The following is a 20,832-nucleotide window of genomic DNA, read 5'->3' as shown; positions in this document are numbered from 1 at the left end:
TATGTACTTACATACTTACACTTATGTACTTACACTTATATACTTACACACTACATTTACATACTTACATTCTTACACTTATATACTTACACTAATAAACTTACATACTTAGACTTATTATTCACACTTGTCTACTTAAACTTTCTCCTTTTACACCTCCTTTCTTTACGTACTAAATACAGACAGAAAACAGCTCCCACTAGCACACTGCTAGTGCTAAATATTTCTGTTTGTGTTTTCTCCTCCTAGTATTGTGGCTGTTCTGATGATCAGCACTTATTCTGCACATTCATGACGACAGACACGCTAAATGGATTGAGCTGCTTATTTTAGTCACTTAAGAGACGCAGTCCTTTGGGCACGAGCTTAAGAGATCAGATTTGCATGTATTATCAAGTTTGCATGTGTTTTAATGCAGACAAAACTTTAGTAGATCAGGCCCTTAGTGTGTTGCACTTTTGTACTTACTGTACACAGTGTACAGTATACTTACTGAAGTGTACTGGTAGAATTATTCCTTTTAAGACACTTTCACACAGCTTGAGACACAGCTTTCTTCTCATGTCACATGACAACTACTTTAATTATTTGATGATGTCATAGAAAGTGGGGCCTATAAATGAAACAGTCGAAGCTAAGTGTGTGAGAGTGGGGGGTCATTGTAAAGTGCTGAGAGAAGTGGAAGGCGTCACAGATGGTTCTTTTCATCAGACGCATCACTAGAAAGTTTTCCTAGTGGAAAATTCAGGAATGTCTGGCATTCCTGGACCTTTAACATATTCAGTCCAAGTGGAAACAATCCAGGCAAAGCTAGAAGACTAGACAATAAGTGATGACTGATTCCTCATCAATCTTTCCAGAATGCTCTGTGAGCGCAGTGGCAGATGTGGTCTTCCTGGTGGATGTGGGTCGGACTTACTTCAAACATGTGCGCACTTTCATGGCGGCCGTGGCCAGCGCTTTTCAGATCGGCAAAGATAAAACACGTGTGGGAGTGGTCCAGTACAACGGGGACACGCCCACCGGGTTCAGACTGGACCGGCACCTGAGCCGACCTTTGCTGATGCATGCCATCGGCTCGCTGGGGTACGACAGAGACAACACCAGGACAGGTGGCCATCTTCATCTTCTATAAGAATTGTAATTTTATTAGGTATATTAGTGAGGTGTTAGGACCCTGTCAGTGCCATTCATTACAAAAAATGACAATAATAAACATACTGATCAATGAATATTAAGACATTTTTAATTAACCCTATTCATATTGTAAATAATATTACTAGAATTACTCTGATTAGCTTTGTCAGCTATAACAGCTAAGATGTGAGCTTAGTTTATACAAATTATGTTGTGTGTTGCAGACAGAAGCTATACTCCTTTGGATGTACCTTAATTGTATCATAAATGGAAAAATAATAGAGTAATGTAACATAGTATATTGTAAAGATTATATTATATATAGTATAGGAATATTATTTATATAGAGCTGTGTTAATAATATGTGTTTAGTATGTGACACACACAAAATCAACATTTATGATCCCTGGTGTAATGCCACAATAGATGGCAGAAGACGTGGGTTTGATTGCCGGCTGTCAGGAAGCCAAAGCTCCCATGTCTATATTGACTTGCTGCTGCCATTGAAAAAGTTAATGTGTTTTGGTTTTTTTTGACTGCTGTAGGTGACGCTCTGGACTACCTGTTGACAAACACCTTCACGGAGGCGGCGGGCGCCAGAACGGCATTTCCTAAAGTCCTGCTGATCCTCACAGACGGCATGTGGGAAGATTCCGTGCAACGCTCTGCCAGGCGACTGAGGAGCGCGGGCGTGGAGATCTTTGTTGTCGGTACTTCTGTCTTTTTTTCTCTGCTGCTCCCTAACAACAACTGCTTCTGATGGCGCAATCCTGCTTAGATTCCTTCACGGTTAACAAGTGAAAACAAGAATGCGAGCGCCGTCAGCCTTTCCACAAGGTGGCCGCAGAAACATAAGTGTTCTGTTGCCATGGCGCTGGGAGGAGCTGCATAAACAATCAGCTCTTCTTCAGCTGGAAGAGATCAAAGAGCACTGTTGGAGAACAACCTGAAGGGGGCTCCACTTGCACCACGTTGACACACTCACACACGCACAAACACAACACAAACACACAGTCACACACACAACGCAGGTTGATATTATTGTATGCTTCCATCAATGTTGTTTGGAGGAGTTTGGTGTGGAAGGATTAGAAGAGTTGCAACACTTATGACTTGTGTGTGATAGTAAGCAGAGACAAGAAGAACACATTCAAACTCTCACTGCGTCCTTATACACGTTGTAGGAATCCAGCAGGGCGATGATGAGACGATGCAGGCGCTGGCCTCTTCTCCTTCGAGAGGTCATGTCTTTAAAGTGGCCACCTTAGACAGGATTCAAAATATTCAGAGGGAGGTCGTCAGTCAGGTGTGTGTGGGCGTTGAAGACCAGCTCAGCTCTCTGGCCAGTGGAGAAGAAGGTGAGAGCTTGTTCAGATATTTCACATGCAAGCTCTTGGTGTCTTCACAACGTGTACTTTGTGGTTCCTTGCAGTCGTCGAGCCCGCCGCCAACCTTCAGGTCCTGGAGGTGGCCTCAAAGACCATGAGGGTGAGCTGGAGCGCCTCCATTGGTGATGTTTCTGGATACAAGCTGCAGATGATTCCGATGATGGCCGGTGGCAAGCATCAAGAACTGTACGTGGGCTCTAGCCAGACCTCATTGGTGGTCCGAGACCTCTCGCCTGACATGGAGTACCAGATCAGCTTGTTCGCGCTGAAAGGTCTCACACCAAGCGAGCCTGTGGTTGCCCTGCACAAGACTCAACCAGTGAAGGTGTCAGTGGGTGAGTAGAACAGCTATTAATCTGCTACGCCAACCTGTGTTGGTGCAAACACGTGTTTCTCACAGGTGGTCGTTGTGTTCGTCTATCATTCCAGAATGTTCTCTTGGTGTGGACGTCCAAGCGGACGTGGTCCTCCTGGTGGACGGGTCCTATAGTATCGGCCTAGCCAACTTTGCTAAAGTTCGAGCCTTTTTGGAGGTGTTAGTGACCACCTTTGACATCGGACCAAATAAGGTCCAGATCAGCTTGATCCAGTACAGCCGCGACCCGCACACCGAATTTTTCTTGAACACCCACCATGACCTGAGCGGCGTGGTCAAGGCGGTGAGGTCTTTTCCGTACCGAGGCGGCTCCACCAACACGGGCAAGGCCATGACTTTCGTGAGGGAGAAGATCTTCCAGCTGTCTAAAGGTGCACGGGCCAACGTTCCTCGCGTCACCATCCTCATCACGGACGGAAAGTCTTCCGACACCTTCCAGGAGCCGGCCACGAAGCTGAGGGATGCCGATGTGGAGATCTTTGCAGTAGGTGTGAAAGATGCCGTACGATCAGAGCTAGAGGCCATCGCTAACGCGCCTGCCGAAACGCACGTGTACACCGTGGAAGACTTCGATGCTTTCCAGAGGATCTCCAAAGAGCTCACGCAATCCATCTGCCTAAGGATAGAGCAGGAGCTTCGCAACATCCAAAAGAGACGTAAGTCCCCTGCCTCCATTTTGTTCTTTTTCCGTCATGTGGTCAACACATGCTGACCTTTGCAGCCACAACAAGTGGGTCAAGTGGCGCTTGCAGACATCTTTTAAAAGCCAGGTGACTGTGAAGGCATGTCCTACGTGTTAGGGCTGACATGCATTCCTTGGAGCCATTAGCCGGACAGACCATCTGCTCACCAAGTTCTGACATGCGATGTCTGCTCTTTTACACGCTTATCTGCTCTTTTACACGCTTACACAGTTTTCTTTTTTGCCATCATATCTATCACATCTATATTCACATCTATCACTGCTACATCTATCATGTCTGTCAAATCTATCACATCTGTGTCTATCTAATCTGTATTCACATCTATTACATCTACAGCTATGACTTCTACATCTATCATGTCTGTCAAATCTATCACATCTGTGTCTATCTAATTTGTATTCACATCTATTACATCTACAGCTATCATAATTATCACAGCTATATTCTCATCTATCATATCTGTCACATCTGCATTCACATCTACATCTATTATAACTGTCACATTTATATTGTCATCCATCATATCTACATCTATCATATCTGTCACATCTGCATTCACATCTATCACATCTACGTCTATCATATCTATAATATCTATATTCACATTAGAGATGGGCGATAGCCTCTTGTGATAACAATACACGCTATATCACAATATATTATGTTTCATATAAATGATAAAGGAATTATTTCAGAACAGGTTAAAAAGGCTCACAATTTGGCTGCTAACATACATGTATGTGGTAACGTCATATTGGGTAATTTCCAGTTGTATTATTTTCACAACACTATTATTAATCTTCTTGCTAATTGACTGTAAATAGCTGGTTACCTTCTGTTGTAACATGGTTTTATCTACACTTCTGTTAAAATGTAATAAGCTCTTATTCTTCTGTTGTTTGATACTTTACATTAGTTTTGGGTGATACTACAAATTTGGGTATCGCTCGGGTACCAAGTAGTTACTGTGGTATATGCTTATACTGATACTTCAAATTTTCAAGATCATTGAATCATTACATTTTTTTAATCACAATTATAATCTAGACAGAAACACAGGATGACTGTGTAATAATATAAACTAGAAAATTCCCGTGTAAATTGTGATGAGCCTGCTATCTGTGCCCTGAACCTCTGGCCGGGGGTCGTCGGAAGCGGCCGTAATTTGAAGATGGTGCATAGTGTCCGAATCCATGAGTTTTAGGTATAACTGTACAAAATGAGCTACAGAGCTACCCTAAAATGTTAGCATGCGCAAATTAAAATGCTAACACTTACCATGTGTGCTAACGATGGCATGCTAACAGTTAATATGTCTCACATTTCAAGTAACACGACTGTAAGGTGTATGGCTGCAGAAATACAGAAAAAAGTGTAAAATTAGATGAAAAAGTTAGCATGCTTAAGTTAGCTTGCTAGCATGCTATCGTTTGCATGCTAACAGTTAACAAGTGTCACGTACCAAGTTATATGACTCTGGGGTAAACGGTTGCCAAACTAGCTCAAAACATTTGCATGCTAAAATTAGCATGTGTAACATACCAAGTTATATGACTGTAAGGTGTATGCATGTCTGTGTAATTAGAGAAAAAAATATAAAGTTAGCTAAAAAGTTGGCATGTTAATGTTAGTATGCTAGCATGCTAACGTTAGTGTCACATACCAAGTTATATGACTCTAGGTTAAACGGTTGCAAAATTAGCTGAAATAGCTAGCACTTTAATGATAGCATGCTATTATGCTAACGTAAACATGCTAACAGTTAGCATGTTTTACATACCGAGTTATATGACTGTAAGTTGTATGGCTTTGGAATTCGAGAAAAAAGTGTACAATTTGCAAAAAAAAGTTAGCACTTCAATTTTAGCGTGCTAGCATGCTAAAGTTAGCATGCTAACAGTTAATAAGTGTCACATAACAAGTTGTATGACTCTAAGGCAGGCCTGGGCAATTATTTTGACTCGGGGGCCACATTTAGAGAAAAAAATTTGTCTGGGGGCCGGTGTATCTATGTTTAGGAACACTAATACAAAACCTCACAATAATGTCTGATTGAATGCTAAAACCGTTATGACAGACCGCCTTAAAAAAACGTAATGGAATTTTACATTTTTATATGAACGATAAAACACTGAATATTGACAAAATATGAATGTCACACCCCCTTTCGATCGACATATTTTACAATCAAGTGAAACGCAACAGAAATGCAACAAACAGTGAAATATGAACGCGAAGGGTACAAAATAAACCCACCTACAATCTGATATATCTGATATTTGCTGAATTTCCCCCAGGGATCAATAAAGTACTTTCTATTCTATATATCACTAAGCTTTAGAACTTTGTTGTGAAAATCTCCTTCCGCGTCTGTGGAAACGCTTCCCGCCCACACTGCTTGGTGCCTCGTCTGAGCTGCTGTGATGTAGATTACCATAGTAACTAATTAGATGACCATAGTAACTAATTAGATGACCATAGTAACTAATTAGATTACCATAGTACGGTCATTAGAAAACATGACTGCACATCATAATGGCAGCTACACTTTCCATCTTAAAGATCTAAAAAAATTATTTGGGAATGTCTGGCGGGCCAGATTGAAAAGCTCAACGGGCCGCATGTGGCCCCCGGGCCTTAATTTGCCCAGGTCTGCTCTAAGGTGTATGGCCGCGTTATTACAGAAACAAGTGTAATGTTAGCTGGAAAAGTTGCCATGCTAATGTTAGCATACTAGCATGCTAATGTTAAGAAGCTAGCACATGACTAAGTAAGAAAAAATACCAAAATGCAGTATTTGTTGGTGTAGACATAGAAAGTAGCATAAAATGTTAGCATGTTAATATGAGAGGCGCTGGGAAAAAAAGATAGCACTAACGTTTTCACCAGTATGCTAACAGTTAACGAACGTTGCAAACTTGCTCGACTCCAACACAAAAAAACATGATTTTTGTACTGGGGTGGCCCTCTTGTCTGTCTATGTTGTGTTCCCGTTGAACTTTTAGTTATGCCCCTGTACAGACCCCAGACATAAGCTGTGTCTCAATTTGGGGGCTGCATCCTTCTAAGGACCCAGCCCATGCGGTCGACAAAGTGTGGGTCCCGGCGAAAGTCCAGCAGCGGCTGGAGTGATATTAATTGGGACAGTCTAGCCTACACTTCCTGGTTACGTCAGTTGTCCCCGCCCTTACATTTACGTTACGTATCTGCTGCTCAGTCGCCCGAGGTTTACTAATGACGAATTGAAGAGAGGAATGTCCAATAGTTTTTCTGTGTTCTCTTTGTCCTTTACCGTATTCCAGAGGAAGTGGCTAAGAGCTCACGGCACCGCCGGGGTGTCTGATTTCCCTGATCGTGGGAGATGGTTGTCATAGAGATGTGTCACGTGTTGACAAGCGTTCTAAAGCTGTTATTCCTAATTATTAGTTAATGATAGATTTTTATGCTTGTGAATGCTTGTTGTACCTTTAAAAACATGCAGACAATCCAGAAGATGTCACAGAAAGAGTCCTCACGGTCTATCCCTACCACAATCTCTTATTTAGCAGTTACTTTATTAATATTCGATTCACAATTGATGTCCTTTTCTAATCGTGTCACATTGCTTGCATTATAGCCAATAACAGTAAATATTGGAGTAGTATAATATTACTATTATCATATAATTATTTGCAATGAAGGCAGAGGAAATGAATTACAACAACTACAGTTTCAGTACATGAGTTTATTAATTTATATAGGTTATAAAAATACTTAGTTTTTAAATGATCATCCAAACTGGTATAAACGTGTTTGTGTCATTTCTTTGTGCTCTGTTGTTGTCCAAGCCCTCCTTGATTTTTCTGCACTGTAAAAAAAGCAGAAAAGTTAAACACATGATCACAATAATCATTGATAGAAGTGAACATTTTTAAATAACATGCAAATGTACACAAAAAAACTGCAATAATCAATATTGGTTCATTGATGCACATGTTTATAGTACTTCAATTTTCTGGCCACCCATTAATAGAACATAATTAACTTATTGTGGTCTAAAAAAGTAGATTAGAAGATGTCGGGCTTTACTTTCAAATGTCGAAAAAAGCTCCGGGCACGGAAGCTGTCTGCAATGGCCGGATACATGTCTCTCGGGGTAAAGAGAGGGGCAGAGCACGGAGGTCGCTCAACATTACAGTCGAGGTCTTGTATTTTGACACAAATGTATATCACTAGACATGTCTGCTTTTAGCTGTTTTAAATTAATAAATAAAACTGTACTTACATTTTAAGGTGGCTTTTTTCACTCCGCATCGCGTCTTCGTGTTGAAAATAATTTTCAGAGTTGAGCGCGCAAAGAATTTCGGGATATGACAGGACGCAAAGTGTACACGGACGCAACCTTTCTGCTAATGGGAGAAAAGGACACATTTGTCGGCCGGATTCGAAGGACACTTGGAACTTTTTTTAATTGGGACAGCCTTCGCGCACCGCAATGACGTCAGCACCCCACAAATGCGCACTGCAAAGGAAGCAGCCGCCGAATTGAGACACAGCCTGAGACACCTGAGGGGAGGGGCTGTCACGTGACTTCACAGGACTACATGTAATTACAAACGTAGATAACCCTGCCACTATTACACAATGACGCAGCAGTTTATGCGGGATTTGTTGAAAAACTTCATGCCGAACAGTCTGATTGTGGGCAAACGCTTTGAGATATTGACTTTTCGTAAAATCCGTAAGCGCCTCAAGGGTTTGAAGAATGTTCCATGTTCTCAGATTTCCAATAAATGGAAAAATGGCCGAGTTAGAGCGAGTAGGAAAATTTAATTTTTATGTTTTTTCAAGCCGACATCTAACATTGGAGTCAATGAGAAATTTAGCTGACTTTCTTGGCTTTGAGGGCCAACAGAAACGAAATGGGACAAATGACCTCCATAAAAGTGAGATTTTCTGAGAGAGGACATGTGTGTCAACATTTTCACCAAACACATGACAGTGGGATAAAAGACGTGGCCGTGAGGACAGGTTGTTCACCAAAAGAAAAGCGTATTTTCAGGGCTTCCACGCTCTAGTAAATTAGAGTGGATGCCATCAGCTTTAATGGAGGAACCCCGATGGCGCTCTCCTCCTTCCGATGGCCATCCAGCCAAAACCAAACATTGGACGAAAAAACTTTTTAGCCAGGGCAAAAGTAGACAAGTGTGTGAACAAAATGAGACGTTAAGCACCGAGCTACCTGAAATAATGACTGAGCTACAAGAGGAGGTAACCTCGCAGTTTGGAGCGTTCTGAGATTTAGTTTAGTTTATTAAGAATCCCAATTAGTCTACACCACAGTGGAGACTATTCTTCCCGGTGTCCAGGCAAAAACATCACACAATCACAAGACAAAAGATTACAATGCAGTATAACATGATCAATAATAAAATGTTGTAATACAAAAATAGCAACAACAAAAAACAATAACTTGGAGTTTACATAATAATGTTAATACCAAAGATAAAAAAGAGCAACAAAAATAGATATATATTTTTTGCAAAAATAAAACAAAGAACCAATGGCCTACAATATACACATTAGTGTACCAAAGACAAACAATATTCTAAGTGACGAAAAAGTACCATAATGAATAAAATATGACATAGAGTACATACAAAATCAAGATAATATCAATATAAAAACGATAACCAGAAACAAGAATTAATTTAAGCAAAAAATAAGTCAAACGAAGATAAATTAGCCAGTCATGACATTAGGTACAATCTAGAATAATCTTTTTCCGCAATACTTCTCCTCTCAATCTATTCTTAAAACCCACTCTGCTGGTGATTGATACCAGATAATGTGGAATTCGATTCCAGTAAGTGATTGCCCTATACATAACAGTCTTTTTCAAAACATCAGTTTTGGGTTTAAGGTGGGTGAGAGCACCTCTCAGGACTAGCCTTGTACCGTAGTTGTGACTGTCACTAGCAAGCAACAGCTGAGAATACAGATAAGCATATGTATAGATGTTCTTAAAAAATAGAATAAAACTACAAGCTAGTCTTTCACCAACTCTCATCCATGACAATTCATTATGCATTATCTCAATGCCAGTCCTAAATGAGCAATGGAGAGCTAGTCTCACAGCTCTGTTTTGGGTAAGCTGGATTCTATTTAGTTCTTGTTTAGATGCATTAGACCAGATTCCTGGGCAGTAGTCAAGATGTGACAATACAAGGGATTGTAGGTTGTGTTAGTTAAAAAATAGGCACTTCGTCACATGATTGAAATGCTTCGGCTCATTGTTGTTACTATGTTATTAATAATGTGAGTGGCCCAAGATAGTCTTTCATCTATTGTAACTCCCGGCAATCTGACCTCTTTAACTTGTTCAATATGAACTCCATTCTAAGAAACACTTAATATGCGTTCCTTTCTCTGAGCATGTTTTGAGCAAATAACAAGACATTTTGTTTTGGAAATATTAAGTGTCATCTTATTTTCTGTAACCCTCTTAGAAATCCGCATGACCTCGTCTTGTAGTATACTGCTCCGGTCTGTGCAATTATTTGCATAAGCATATATTGTTGTGTCATCTGCATAAATTGCACAGCAACCATTCTTAAAATACATGACATATCATTTACAAATATTGAGTATAATAAAGGGTCCCAGGCAACTTCCCTGGGGAATACCACAATATAATGTTTTAATACTTGAAAGGGTTCCATTGAACATGACACATTGCTGTCTGTTGACTAGGTAGCTAGGTAGGTAAGTATGAGCAATAACAATATGGGCTGCTTGCATTGCAAGCGCCCATTCACTGCTTGCTTGCAGCATGTGAATCGGCGCTTGTATTGCAGCAGGCCCATAATTAAATATTGTAATTATTTCCTGCTATTGGCTGAGGCTCTGATTTAAATCCTTTGGTTTTTGCCCTTGAAGTCTTCCTGAGTCTGTCAACAATAACAAAAAGGACAAATACTTTTTTGACAATAAATAAAATGTAGATCTAACCACTGTAGTATTGACCTAATACTGGACCTGATACCGTTTGCCTGTCGCTGTCAAATTTGCAGAACTCAGCTTGAAGGTTTCATCAACATACATTATCACCATATGACAATAGTATTAAAAACGGTATCATCAAACAAATTTAAATAATTTATATCGTATACCATCTATATCGCCCAACCCTAATTCACATCTATCTATCACATCTATAATCACATTTATCATATTGATCACATCTATAATGATTACAGTACATCAGTCAAATCTTTGTCATATTCGCCATGATGACCTCCTGTTCTTTTATTAAGGATTGATAGTAGCACTCAGCTAGCATTGAGTGTGCTACTGCTGGCTACCTAGCAGACCAGTAGTGACGGTGACATCAATATAGATATTCAAACCTGTTATAGGAAAACAATGTCAGCATAGAAAAGTAATGTTATAAATCGTGACTGTAGTGCCCACTTATTTTGCATCCAGAATAGTTTAGTTTACTCCATATACCGGCCACTAATAGTGGTGCCAGAAAAATGTATGACCATTCGAATCAGGATTTCTATTTATTACAGTTCTTAATTGATTCAAAATGTTCAAGAATCGATTTTACAAAAACAACACATTTTTAAGTTATACATTACCTGCCATTACTCACTGAATGTATGTCATATATCAGCAGCCAAGAGAATATTTTTTTAAATCATAATTTATATACCAAATAACATATTGCAAGAAACGGTTTGGATCAAAAATAAATTCTGAGTTAAATCATCTCCCCAAAAATTGTAATTGAGTTGAATCGTGAGTTGTTGCAAAATTGACATCCTTATTTTTCACTATTATCAAAATGTGCTGCACTGATGCATGGCTTTGATAGAAGTCTTAGTTGTTGGTATTATTTCATTTACTCTTTTTAGGATAAACGTGCAACGATAATATGACATAAGATAAGATACTGTATTTGTTCGGGGCGTGGGAAAAAATCGATTCGAATTCGAATCGCGATTCTCAGGTTGTGCGATTCAGAATAGATTCTCGTTTTTAAAAAATCGATTTGATTTTTTTTTTCCATTTTTTAAATGTATTTATTTATTTTATTTATTTTATTTATTTTATTTATTTTATTTATTTTATTTTTTATTTTTTTAAATTAATCAATCCAACAAAACAATACACAGCAATACCATAACAATGCAATCCAATTCCAAAACCAAACCCGACCCAGCAACACTCAGAACTGCAATAAACAGAGCAATTGAGAGGAGACACAAACACGACACAGAACAAACCAAAAGTAGTGAAACAAAAATGAATATTATCAACAACAGTATCAATATTAGTTACAATTTCAACATAGCAGTGATTAAAAATCCCTCATTGACATTATCATTAGACATTTATAAAAAAAAAAAAAAATTAACAGTAGTGTCACAGTGGCTTACACTTGCATCGCATCTCATAAGCTTGACAACACACTGTGTCAAATAATTTCACGAAGATAAAATAAGTCATATTTTTGGTTCATTTAATAGTTAAAACAAATTTACATTATTGCAATCAGTTGATAAAACATTGTCCTTTACAATTATAAAAGTGTTTTACAAAAATCTACTACTCTGCTTGCATGTCAGCAGACTGGGGTAGATCCTGCTGAAATCCTATGTATTGAATGAATAGAGAATCGATTTGAATCGGGGAAAAAAAATCGTTTTTGAATCGAGAATCGTTTTGAATTGAAAAAAAAAATCGATTTTTAATCGAATCGTGACCCCAAGAATCTATATTGAATCGAATCGTGGGACACCCAAAGATTCACAGCCCTAGTATTTGTCATTGTAAACAAATACTACAGATTTTCCCCAAGATGGCCGCCAAATAATGTGTTTTTCTCAGCAGTGGTCCGTATGGGCAGCAGCGGTACTCAATTTTAATACACTTTTCCACCACTTGTAGCACTCACCCCAATCTCAAACACAGAGAAGAAGTTTGGAGCTAAAGTCATAGACTATGTTTACACTGTAGGTCAAAGTGGCCTAAATCTGATTTTTTTGAGATCTGATTTTTTTCTAGCTGACTGTTTACACCGCCAGTGTGATTTTCCTCAGACTCCAGTATAAACGCGCACAGGCACCATTGTGGCCCCAATGTGGCCTCAATGTGTCCACAACGTCACTTGCATGCACAGTTTAATAATGTGTAAACAAAGGAAGATGACTGAAAGTTAATCTGTCAAAATGAAGAAGAGTCTACTTTTCACTGGCCCTACAAGTAAGTGATTATTTTATTAGGAGTTTTATTTGATATCTAAATCAGTGTTTCGAAACTTAAGGTATCACTTATTGATGCGGCCGCAACATAAATTAAAAGACACCACCATGGACGTATTATTGTATCAAAATTATTTGCAAACGTGTATCTCGATCTGTGCGCGTGTAATCCACATTGCGTGTGTGTGTGTGTACTAATTTTTGTGTTTGTATATAAATCCGAGTGTGTATATTCAGATCCGCATACATGTGATTTTTATATCCGCGTAAGTGTGTTTTAGATTCACATAAGTGTGTTGTCTTTCTGTCCCTAATCAAAAAAGAACCCTCGATAGGCTGTCTACTTACACGTGTCTTTTACGACACTTCTGCCATGTAAGATTTGAGCGAGCGCATCCAGATTCATGAGCGTGTAATAATACGTGTACGCACATTCAGAAGTGCGTGCGTTTGTAATACAATCTGTTTGTGTGTAACTGAGGTGTGCCTACATTTAACCAACCACGGAAGACACTACGCAATTTTAACCAATCACAAACAACGTACAACTGAGGTGTGTGAAAGCGAGACGCCAAGACCCGCCTTACATTGTATCTGATTGGTTTGAATTGCGTAGTGTCTTCCGTGGTTGGTTAAATATAGGCACAGTGGATTGATGACTTGGTCTGAAATTGGTTATTTCGATCTGTCTGTTCAGCAATTTCAACTTGTAAAAAGAGTTGTCTGTCTGTAACTCTCCCTTGCCTTTCCTTATACTCTCCACTAGTCGGCGCATGCAACCACTGATTATGTTATTCTGCGTTGAAGTGAACAACGATGTACCATGCTCAAACACTTGTGCTTCATGCTTTGAGCCTGACAGTCACGCAAATTAACCCTTTCTCACGCTACATGCCGCACTTGACATTTTTCACACTTATGTTCCCTGGTCACTACTAATATTTTTTCACAATTTCACTACAGCTTGCCGTAGTTCGAGTAACTCTGATTGATTGATCAAAATAACCAATACCAAACCGAGCCATCAATCCACTGCGCCTACATTTCATCAACAACGGAAGACACTACGCAATTTAAACCAATCAGAAACAACGTTAGGCGGGTCTTGGCGTCTCTCATTCACGCCCCTCAACTGTACGTTGTTTCTGATTAGTTTATATTGTGCGGTGTCTTCCGTAGTTGGTTAAATGTAGGCACACCTCAGATACGCACACGCAGATTGTATTACACGCACACGTTGTATTATACGCTCACAAATCTGGATGTGCTCACTCATATTGTACACGGCAGAAGTGACACAAAAGTCACATGTAAAAAAGACAGCAAACAGAGAGTTCCTGCTTCTCACAGATTATAGATACGTACGCACAGATTGTATTACACGCATGCACTTCTAAATGTGCGCACATGTTGTATTACACGCTAACAAATCTGGATGCGCTCACCCAAATTGTACATGGCAGAAGTGTCGCAAAAGTCACGTGTAAGTACACAGCCTATCAAGGGTTCTTTCTGATTAGGGACAGACAGACAACTTAAAAACACACACGTACACGGATCTAAAACACATGAACACGGATCTGATTACGCACAATCGGACTGATATACAGACACACACATTAGTACACACGCATGTGAATTGGATTACACGCGCACGGATTGAGATACACGTTTGCAAATAATTTTGCTACAGTAACATACATTGCTGCTAGCTTTTTTGGACAAAGTGGCTCATTTCGACAGAACACCAAATTCTGTAAATGAGAAAGTCGCTACTACACAAAAAAAACATGAATGGCACAGACCAGCGTCTTAGTGAGTTTGTATCTTGGCTGCTGTGTAGAGGAAGTAGGCAGATGATGAAAAACTAATGCAGGTGGAGTAAGAAGAGAATTGCAGTAAAGAATGTGATGGTGCTGCGCACACAAATAATGTATCTCGCCCAGAGATGATGTAAAAATTGCAAACATGAGGTCGCATTGCCGTTCTGACTGCAGTCACATTTGAAAAGATCAGATTCCAATCGGATCGCAAATTTAATGCAAAAAAAATCAAATTAAAAAACTTTTACACTGGTAAAAATATGGTGTCTGTGTCACTTGAGGGCAAAAAAAAACAGATTTGGTGTGCAGTGTAAATGGGGCCATAGAGAAGTTTCTTATGCGCAAAAATTATGACTGAAGTGGTGATGCTGTATTTTTTTTGCACTTAAATTTTATTCACAGTTTATTTAAGAAACATATACATATATATATATATATATATATATATATATATATATATATATATATATATATATATATATATATATATATATATATATATATATATGTATATATATACTGTATATATACTGTATATACGTATATAATGTATCATTAATTTAGCTGGAATTGATTTATTTTATCGCTGAATGATTATGTAAGTTTATTTTTCATCCGCGGTCCCTCCTAAGGTTTCTCATTGTTCCTATTGGGTTGAGTTTTTTTCTTGCTCGGATGTGGGTTCAGATTTGAGGATGTCGTTGTCATTTGTGAAGCCCTTTGAAACACTTGTGATTACAGGTTATATAATTACATTTTGATTGATTGATTCATTAGTTTTTATGAGTCCCTTCTTTTGCAGTATATTTGATTGTATTTATTTTTGTAATCAGCCTGACCTAAGCCTTGATAATATTTTTTCATATCATTTGACAAAGATGATCCTTTTAACTGTAAGTAAATTGGATATAATTATTGAATATGATTAAAAGCAAGAGTAAGATTTATTCATAATTCAGTGCTAATATCCTCTCTAGTGGAAAAGTTGGGCCCCATGGTCAAAAAGGTTAAGAACTACTGGGCTAGTTAATATGTATTAGATATGCTTTGGTGTAAATTTTGTTCCGCAGTCACTTTTCTAACGCACTTTCTGAGTATGTGTGCTAGATGTTTGTTGACGCGTTCCCAGATTGCAAATAAAACCACACCCCACTCACTGTTTAAACATATATCTTCAAATGGTCACTGCCATTTTTTCTTTCAAACACAGTAGAACATCAATTTGTGTACAGCTCCACTAATGGACATTGGAGTGTTACTTTAGGTGTACAGCTCCACTAATGGACATTGGAATGTTACTTTCAAAGGCAAAATTAAAGTATTGCTAGAAACATAATTTTATATGGGACTTTATTGTATTATATGTATAGTACATGTTCCAAAAAGAAAAAAGCTTAAAACACCACCAGAATTAGAGGTATTACAAGTCAAAGTGATGAAGCTTAGTGTTACGCTCATGACTTGGTGTAACTAAACATTACCCTATAAGATGAAGGCAATTGCATTTTATTGATATTTGAAATGTATTCAATGTTTATAAATGAATATTTAAATATACTAAATGTAAAAAAGGGAATAAATATTCAAAATAAGATCATTAAATGAAATCTAGTTTGGTTACGCCATCATGAGCGCAACACAAGGTTGTAAAAGTTTCAACTACAATTCTAAATAAGATGTCAAAAGCAAACTGAAATCAAATACACACAGCTTAAAGATTGATCAATACCTATTTAAATTTAGTAATACATAAATATGATGATTTATCAAAATATAAAAGAAATATACCTGAATAAGAACGCTCATGATGGTTACACCAAAAAGTAACGCTATGAATCGCGGTTTTCCAAGTTTTTGGGGCATTTTTATGCTATTTCCAGGCGTCTCCTTTTTATTATCGTTGATTTTAAATGGTCAAACTAATGCATATTATACTGTATATGCATGCCCTAGTAAACAAAAAAAAAGTCATATTTATTTTGATTGTTACATTTTGAAGTACATTTGTGCAGGTGGGTGCGAATGTACTCATTACCAGAGCTGTACACATTTAGTAAACATTGTAAAGGATTAAACGGTCACAAGATTAGGTACACCTGCACACTCTCCGATAATTTTTTTCACTGCATTTTGTACGTCAGTGATAATTTGGGGGGACGGCGTGGCGCGGTTGGGAGAGTGGCCGTGCCAGCACCCTGAGGGTTCCTGGTTCAATCCCCAGCTGCTACCAACCTAGTCACGTCTGTTGTGTCCTTGAGCAAGGCACTTCACCCTTGCTCCTGATGGGTCGTGGTTAGGGCCTTGCATGGGAGCACCCGCCATCAGTGTGTGAATGTGTGTGTGAATGGGTGAATGTGGAAATAGTGTCAAAGCGCTTTGAGTACTTTGAAGGTAGAAAAGCGCTATACAAGTATAACCCATTTACCATAATATGAGCATGCCAAGATTAGATAAAAATATTTGCAAGCTCACGCTAAAATACATTAATAAATTTTACGATCTGATACTATGGCATTGTTTAAGGCGAGTATCCAACATTGTAACATTTATAAGTCAAAAAAGACAAAATTCATCATTGGTACACTTTAATGGTTTAATAAATAACAGCAATTAGCTATGACGCTTGCTCACGGTTTACATAAACCTACTCCAGACTGGCGGGTGGTGTTGTACGTACTACACTTACGTCATTATGTCGTGCGCCAATGAGCATTTGCCTCCAAACTTTTTACCAGTCAGAAAGCAGGAGTTCTCTTGTCTAGTCTTGCCTGAGTTTTCATGGCTCTGCCCCCCCCCCCCATTTACTTCCGGGGCTGCGTCCAATAAAATCACAAAGTTGCCGGGGGTCCTTAACCGGCACCCGACTGTCCTGTTTCGCGCCTGTACAAAAAAAAACAATACCGTAATTGATTTCTTCAGATTCCAGCAGCTGTCAAAGACGAAGTATCCTTCCAGGGACGGGCAGTAAAAGCCGAAGTGCTATCGATCGCTGTCAATGACGTAAGAGGACACATGACCACGGAAGTAAATGGGCGGGGGGGATGTTTTTGTAGGGGGAAGAAATTTGGCGTGACAGGCGCGAAACAGGACAGTCGCGTGCCGGTTAAGGACCCCCGGCAACTTTGTGATTTTATTGGACGCAGCCCCGGGAGTAAATGGGGGGGGGAGGTTTTTGTAGGGGGAAGAAATTTGGCGTGACAGCTCCAACCATCGCAAATACTGACTCAAAATGGCTGCCAACCTACATATAGTGGACACTTTCCCTTGATGGTCACAATAGACACCTTTGACTGTAGTAGTTTGTGTATGAACTTTGTAAACGTCAATGTGACATTTCACCTTTTCACACGTCTTCAGAGCTGGTTCAGCCCAGAGACCTGTCCTTCTCTGAGGTCACCTCGAGAAGCATCCGTACCTCATGGGAGATGGACGCCACCGACGTGGAGTCCTATTTGGTTCAGTTTAAGCCTGCGGAGAACCCTGACGGCCATTTGGTGTCCATGTCTGTACCCGGGGACACTCTCACTGCCATCCTACCGTACCTGACCCCCCTGACACGCTACCAAGTCAACATCTTTGCTCAGTATGACCGGGGCGACAGTTTGCCCCTGAGTGGCTACGAGACCACCCTTGAGGGTAAGTGATGTTCTAATTGCTCCAGATCGGTGGTCCACGCATGCAATTAAAGTGTTGCCTGTTGCTCACAGAACAAAGTCCGGTTCGCAACCTGAGAGTGTCCGAGGAGACCGCGGACAGCTTCCGGGTGTCGTGGCAGCCGGCACGAGGAGCAGTAATCCGCTACCACTTGACCTTTGAACCTGTCGGTGAAGCAGGGGCCAAGGCAGAGGTGACTACACTCGGTGATGAGACCGCCATCGTGCTACAGGGGCTCCAACCTCAGACCACTTATCTGGTCACTGTCGCTGCTGAGTACCAGTCTGCCTCTGGACCGCCACTGCAGACGTATGGAACCACTAAAGAAGGTGAGGATGTATGTTTCTTGTTAGCATGTTGACACAGTCATGGTCTGTTGTCGTTACTGCTGTGTTTGTGTGCTACAATGGTTACTAGGGATGGGATTCCAAAACCGGTTCTTGTCTAGTTCTGGCTCCCAGTGTTTCAAATCCTGGGAATAATTTGCCGGTTTTATCAAACGATTCCCCATTGAATTCCTGTGGGCACGCATGACGTCATTACACGGTGCGGAAGTGGCACAAAAACTGGAGAGTTATTCACCGGAAAGAATGACAACGGTACAACTTGCAATATTTGCAAAGTGGATATTTCATCAAAGAGAGGAATTACTACCAGAAACATTAGCACACACAAAAATTCAAATTATCAAAAAACCGAGATCGATAAAAGAACTTTGATAAACTCACTGACTGGCGCTAGGTTAAATGCTAACATGAAAACAAGAGACATTAACGTATTTCCCCATTAAGAAACGACAAACCCCAATCTAAACTTATATAAACAAATTTCTATCTGACTAACTAAGATATTTAATAGTGCACGTTGAACCTACAAGCTGTGCTCTCCCAGAGCCTGATTTACTAAGATCCAGATACCACTCGCGAGACAGTGTATGCAAAAAATAAAATAGCGTGCACTATGAGTGGGCGTGTTGCGTGTGTTCTACCAACAATGCATGTGCAATTGAAAAGTTGTGCAGGGTGCTTTATTTAAATGAGGAAGTTGCGTACATACAGGGCTTTTAACACAAAGAATATCATTATATTCACATTCATGTTAACATACCTGTGTGCGATGTGTTATCAGCAGCACACATCTATAATCTGTAACACATTTTTGCTTTGCAATCTCGACAACAGAATCATATGCACACTGACACTTTCTGGTAATTTCCTTTCACTTTCACATTGAGTGGGCGAGGCTGTGGCTCCAATCACCAGCGCATTTGTGGGTCTGGAATGACTAAAATGCAAGAAAATGCCCAATAAAGACGTCTTTTTATGTAGGAGGTATATTATAGTAATATATTTCCTAAATTAAAAATCGAACGGCATTTTAAAAAAAAAACTCCAGCACCAAACACCAAAACGTATCAATTGAATTCATTTTATTGAGCCCCATAAGTCATCCAGCAGCAATAAAAGTTAAAGTACCACTGATAGTCGCACACACACATTAGGTGTGGTGAAATTACCCTCTGCATTTGACCCATCCCCTTGTTCCACCCCCTGGGAGGTGAGGGGAGCAGTGAGCAGCAGCGGTGGCCGCGCTAGGGAATCATTTTGGTGATTAAGAATATGGTGATAACATTAGAAAATGAAATTACTGAATAGACTATATGTCCTATATTTTCATTTTTGACCATCCACCAAAATGTTGACACACACACGAAGGACGGAGCACTGTTCCTGCAGCCAAATGTGGAACTGTCAGTTTGCACGTCCTTTTGACACATGCTCAATAAAACGCCAAATAATGCTCGCAAAACAGTGATAAGTGTTGATAAATCACATTGAGAGTGCTGTATAATTATATTTGCATCTTCTCCTCCCAGTATTGTGGACGTATTGATAATCAGCATATATTTTGCATATTAATGAAGACAGAGACGCAAAATGGATGGCAAACCTGATTCTGCTCACCTAAAGTACCAGTAGAGTGGAAAAAGAAGTTGACTTTATATGCTTATTTGTGTTTAATTTTATCCATTAAACCATATCATATCATTGTATTGAAAATCCGCAAAGTATGTGAAAATACCGTCTAAAATGTCAAAAAATGCCACAAAATCAGTCAGTCATTTTTAATATTCCACTCACCTTCTGGAATTTCCGTAGATTGACATCACAATGGAGACACTTCTGCACTCTGACCATGTTATTGGATCAGTCATTCTGGAAATACGCAAAAATTTAAAAGAGATGTGCTGTTCATCATTCACAATCCTTATGTAAGTCAAAAACACATATGTTTTTAAATAAATAGCTAACAATTATGTCAACAGATTGAGGGTCCTCTGTTGCGCTCATCCTCTCTAAAAACATCCAGAAACCGCCAACAATACTCCATTTACTTGTCGTAACCTTAAAATTAACCAAATATGAGTGATAATGTTATTATAAGCGCCAACGCAGACTGACTATTTTAGCAGCGCATTGATAGCAGTGAGCTAACGCT

At 39.4% G+C, this 20,832-nt stretch overlaps 1 protein-coding gene across 7 annotated transcripts in view; it reads left to right on the top strand.

The window, feature by feature from the left end:
- Nucleotides 1–20,832, top strand: part of col12a1b (collagen, type XII, alpha 1b) — a 118,753-nt gene that overhangs the window by 7,073 nt on the left and 90,848 nt on the right. For all 7 annotated transcript variants that reach the window (XM_062045214.1, XM_062045216.1, XM_062045215.1 and 4 more), the window contains 7 exons: nucleotides 861–1,112; nucleotides 1,683–1,847; nucleotides 2,322–2,495; nucleotides 2,570–2,860; nucleotides 2,955–3,557; nucleotides 18,037–18,315; nucleotides 18,387–18,662. In XM_062045214.1, coding sequence (XP_061901198.1) covers nucleotides 861–1,112; nucleotides 1,683–1,847; nucleotides 2,322–2,495; nucleotides 2,570–2,860; nucleotides 2,955–3,557; nucleotides 18,037–18,315; nucleotides 18,387–18,662 — 2,040 coding nt within the window. The remainder of the gene's footprint in view (nucleotides 1–860; nucleotides 1,113–1,682; nucleotides 1,848–2,321; nucleotides 2,496–2,569; nucleotides 2,861–2,954; nucleotides 3,558–18,036; nucleotides 18,316–18,386; nucleotides 18,663–20,832) is intronic.

This window comes from Entelurus aequoreus, linkage group LG04 (assembly GCF_033978785.1).
Source record: "Entelurus aequoreus isolate RoL-2023_Sb linkage group LG04, RoL_Eaeq_v1.1, whole genome shotgun sequence".
Lineage (NCBI taxonomy): Eukaryota > Metazoa > Chordata > Actinopteri > Syngnathiformes > Syngnathidae > Entelurus > Entelurus aequoreus.
Note: the sequence above shows the minus strand (reverse complement) of the source record. Positions and strands in the feature narration are given on the sequence as shown.